The sequence below is a fragment of the Thunnus albacares genome, chromosome 3 (genome assembly GCF_914725855.1).
Source record: "Thunnus albacares chromosome 3, fThuAlb1.1, whole genome shotgun sequence".
Classification (NCBI taxonomy): Eukaryota; Metazoa; Chordata; class Actinopteri; order Scombriformes; family Scombridae; genus Thunnus; species Thunnus albacares.
The window spans coordinates 182,501-187,500 of NC_058108.1; the positions used below are offsets into that span (position 1 = coordinate 182,501).

The 5,000-nt window shown below is 42.4% G+C and overlaps 1 protein-coding gene across 8 annotated transcripts in view; it reads right to left on the reverse strand.

Annotated features, from left to right (window-relative positions):
• The window catches only part of adgrl3.1 (adhesion G protein-coupled receptor L3.1), a 134,133-nt gene that overhangs the window by 38,924 nt on the left and 90,209 nt on the right, over window positions 1–5,000 (reverse strand). For 7 of the 8 annotated variants that reach the window (XM_044345555.1, XM_044345550.1, XM_044345553.1 and 4 more), the window contains exons 9-11: window positions 3,608–3,711; window positions 2,802–2,987; window positions 1,311–1,349 (exon numbers count right to left, since the gene is read on the reverse strand). In XM_044345555.1, coding sequence (XP_044201490.1) covers window positions 1,311–1,349; window positions 2,802–2,987; window positions 3,608–3,711 — 329 coding nt within the window. The remainder of the gene's footprint in view (window positions 1–1,310; window positions 1,350–2,801; window positions 2,988–3,607; window positions 3,712–5,000) is intronic. The other variant, XM_044345556.1, reaches the window with a different exon arrangement.

Here is a 5,000-nt window from a genome sequence, read left to right on the forward strand (position 1 = left end):
GTAGATAATTAACGAGGAGAGGGCAGCACCACACCACATCCCTAATCACGCACATTTCTATCTGGCAGAGTAAGGGACTGTTGGTATAATTTTGTTTCACATTACTAAGGCTAATTATATAATCGATCATTCGCAGCCCCCTACAGTAGCCGAGCTGTGTGGTGGAATGTTTTGACGTTAACCTGTAACTAGCTGTCTGAATGCTGCATTTATTGGATTACAGAGATGCATGAAAATGTGACAGCATGAGATCATTGTTGAAGATATATTTCTATATTTGCGGTGTGTGTGTGTGTGTGTGTGTGTGTCAGCTTGCATATAGTCCTAAGCCATGTTCTATGATGTGACATTGCTGACTGGTGCTGACGTTAAGACTTTTCAGGGGAGAGTGGAAAGAAAAGCCTGCATCAGGAGAAAAAGAGCTAGTGTGTGTGTGTGTGGGGGGTGGGGGGGGTGTGGGGGGGGGGGGGGGGGGGGGGGGGGGGGTGCAGTGAGAGAAAAAGAAAGACTCTGCAGTCTATCTACAGCACATGGATGAGGAAGGTGGGGTCCTTTGATGTTATGAATAGTGATTTTAGCTGACCAGAAACATGCCTAAAGGATGTTAGATTTTGTGTTCACGGTGCTGCGAGCCCGTGGCATCAACACCAACAAACGTCAATACAAACAGACCAACAAGGACGGGAAATAAATGAATACTGAGCCACAAACACAAGCTCGTATTATTCTTAAAGCACTGAGGCCATGATCAAGCAATATGCAACAGAATATCCATCATTGTGAGTTGAGTCTCTGTGATACAGCAGCAGAGAGGACATTTCATTGAATGGAGATGGATAGCGAGTCATTTGCTTCCAGGCAAAGCTGTTTACAATTCTGCACACAGTGCTGCAAAATAGATGAGCTATTATTGATATTGATCATGGCCTCTCATCAGTGCAATTGATTCCAAATGCAAAAATAAAAGTGAAATTGAAAACAAAAGAATGTCAGCAAACCCTTTGAGGAGACAAAACTTTGTTAGTCGACAGCAGCTGATGGTTACCAGTGACTGGGAACCAGTGACTGGGAACCAGTGACTGTCTGCTTCAGGACCACAGCAGACCCCCTTCCTCAAAGGGTTAGGATGCAAATCATAAGACAACCACTGCAGCATAGAGTTAGAATTCAACATAGAGCGTTGTAACGTGTGATCACACGCACACACACACAGGCTTTACATGCTGAGTGTGAAAAAAAAAAAAAACAGAAAAAAACATGTGGGACGATGATGTGGCAAAGTAATCAACGATACCAGGAAGCGGAAATACCTGTGTGAAAAACCTGCAGGACCTTTCTCTCTTCTGAAGCTGTAAATTCAAACAATTCAGCTGTTATATATATGCGATATAACACCTCTCAATCATACACACACATATTCACCCTAACGAGCACGACGGCAGGCAGGCACACCCACTTCATTAACGTGGCACAAAAAGACTTTTGCCTGAAAAATATTATTATTCTTCTCACTCATCTCACCTTATTTCATTCCACTCTCTTTTCTACTCTTCCTCTCTTCTTCTTCTGGATTGTTTTCATAATTTCCTCCATTCCTTTTCCTACTCATTCTCTGCATTCACTGCCGACTGAATTGATGGTAACAATTACTATGCCACTCGTGTGAGATTGGTCAGATTTGATTTCCTACCGAAAATTAGCATAATAAGCCGGCATATTACTCAATTAGGTATCTATAATTGGGTCATTATTGAAATCAGGAGGAACGCTTTTCCTCTTCTATTGAGGACTTTTTCCCTACAAATTCAACCTTTAACAGGCCATTTGGTCAACAGCAAAACACAAATGAATTGATTCCACTTACACATGCTCTGTTATGTATTCATTTCACATTCAATGACTTAGAGACTGAGACCACAAGAGATGTAAAGATAGAGAGACAAAAAGGCAGATAGAGAGAGTGAAATAAAGCAGAACCAGTGACTTTATAAGAGGTGGCAGCAGTCGTCAATCTGTCTGCTAAACTCCGCCTATCACTGTTGACCTCAGCAGGGACGACCGAGGAAACAGTCCACCATCCAGTCAGTCAGTCAATTAGCCAGTCAGCCATTCCCAAGTGATTAAACTCACTTTAATTGAATGCCTACATGAACAAAGTGCAGAACTAAATTCTTTCCTCGTCTACCGCTGTAGTAAAACAGATACTTTGCATCCTCAGGATCAAGTTTCCATTAATGTAATCCTGAAGTAAGCACTGGAGCCTCTTCCTCCACAGTATCTCTGCAGCTCATTAAACACTGAGCTATGACGTGAAACGTGTCCTGAGCCTGTTTTGGTCTCAAGTACTGTATGTTTTAATGAGAAGAACTCCCAGACTGACACACAGTTTTATTACATTTCAGTCCTGATCTGAAAAGAGTTGAGGAATCCTGCCAAAGACTAAAAGCAGTTATCTATCAGCCGTAATGTTGAGCAAAACTTGTTACAAAGATCCACACACAGAAGAGAGTAAAATAATGTCTAAAAGCAGCTATTTATCAAATCTACAATGTTATGTATGTTTCTTCATCAAGCTCTGACTTCTCTAAACCCTGAAGAATGAGCGTCAGACAAAAACACCAACCGCTGACTTCATTCATCTTGCTGTTAACTTAAGAGTCTGTCTATCTGTTCCCTCATCTCTCCTTCATTTTCAGTCATTTCCCTCGCGTCCTTCCCCAAACCAGTGGCTGGAAGAAAAGCATTTATCCTACTTGATCACTCGCTATCCTGTATAACACACATGTTCCTGGTCACAATACCTTGGTGAGGCTGCGGGCGGCGCTGTCCTTGCCCCCGGGGGTGAGGTTCCTGAGCTGGACGTCTAGCAGTTCGACCAGTTGGGCCATCGCCCGCACCGTTGACGGCACGTCGCCAGGACGAAGGAGCCCTTTGGTCTGCTCCGCCAGCTCCCTGGCAACGAGCGCCGCCGTTTCACCCGAACGGAGCTGCGAGCGACACAAGGTGACAAAGAGAGAACAGAGACAGAGAAAGATGGATGGAAGTGACGTCACATGAGGTGAGAAGGGAAAGTTGGGTGGAGGAGAAAAAGTTAGCGAGAGCATGAAGAGAGAAATCAGTGGACAGGAGTGGAAGGACGGAGGAAAAGGACAGACGGAGTGAGAGAGGTAAACATGAAGGAATGGAGGTGAGGAGGACAAGAACATGAGGAAGAGATCAGAGAGCAATACTTCACAGAAACAGCTTCTACATTAGCAGCAAGCTGCAACGCTGATTTCATGTGGGAACAGACACAAAACCAGCAATTTTCAACAAAAAGGTATCTTGAAGAACAAAATAAAACAATATATTCTAATGCAAATGAGCCTGTTAGCCTATTATAGACGTCATGGTGTAAATTACTTTCCCCTGCAGCTATATAAAAGCTCTCCGTTTGCAGACACGGGTCGGGATTAACAAATGAAGATGGATACGTGGCCTCGATCCTTCCCTGTGGTCAGTGTGTATTCATGCATGAGAAACTGCTCCAGGACTATATCCATAATACGCACCCTTAAACTAGGGCTCATTGGGAGCCACGAGGGCTGGCAGCAACATTCAGACTTACTTTCTGCATGATTTGGTTGACCCAGGGCGACGTGCAGTTGCTGAGGTCAGGGCCTTGAGGATCCCAGTAGCCCAAATGGGCCACACACACGTATGTGGCCACGCCTGCAAGACAAGCAAAACAAACAGGGTGAGACAGCACTGACATTCACCAGGAGACCACAAGACTCTAGAGGGGGGCCGGCGTTCACTGAGCAGTTAGTATGAGCAGGGTGTGTGTGTGTGTGTGCGTGAGTGTGTGTGTGTGTGTGTGTGTGTGTGTGCGTGTGTGTGTGTGTGAACGGTAGTTGTAGGATTGAAGACTCGTCTGTGTCATGTGAGCTAATTGATTGAAATGTGTCCAATAGAAGTGTGTGTGTGCTGTAAACATGTATATTATTGCTCCACTACATCAGAGAAATATGTATGTTCTGGTTTGGAAAAGCCTGAAATTCACTCCCAGATCTCATCTGATCAATAACCTTTATCTAACCTTCCAGTTCACTGTCAGGTCTTCTTCATCTATTGGTGCTTTTAAATCACATCATCATGTTTTTATAACTACTTTCTAGAATCATGTTGTCATGAAGCTTTTATTTGTCTTTTGTGTGCTGAATGACACTTATTCTACTTTTATCTCCTTAAAATGTCAAGTCTTATTTTAAATAATTAAATAACTACAATGAAAATTAAGTGAAAATAATGAAGTTTGTACATTCTCTGTCAACATTCATTGTTTATATACAACAATATAAAAAATATAAACAGATGTGCTTTATATATCTATATATATATTATATATAGTAGCTGCAGTAGCTGCTTTGTTCAGGTAGGTAAAGCAGCGAGAGGATTACACAGAGCAGCTACAGCAATAAAATAATCATCATAAAGTGATAATGTATGAAGAGATGTGTTTTTTCTATGCTCATCAACATGGGGGCCACTTTAACCCTTTAACTTATTTGTGCTATTGATACTTTAAAGGTATAATACGCAGGATTGGGACACACAGCAAGTTGGCTCCTCCTCCCTCAACTAGCGAGAGATCGATAGAAGGAGAGCAACGGTGGTCGAGCGAGCTAAAGAGTGAATGAAGAGAGCGAGCGGCGCTGGCGAGAACAAAGCTGTGAATCAGATAAATAAAATGTTATTTTATTTTTATTGATTGTTTCACAGAAAAATAATGATAAAACAAGAAAATAGAGGCAGAGGGCAGATAAATACACCAGCACACACGGCCAGTGGATCACAAGTGACGACTGAGAGGGATTATCTTTGTATGAGTCTACACATTTCTAGGGGGGGAAATCCTGCATCATTAACTTAAGAAAAATATTTGAAATTTGAAATCTATCTATGCCACTGAAGCTTTTTTTTAATATAGTTGCACTTGTGTTTCTACAGCATTTTACTGA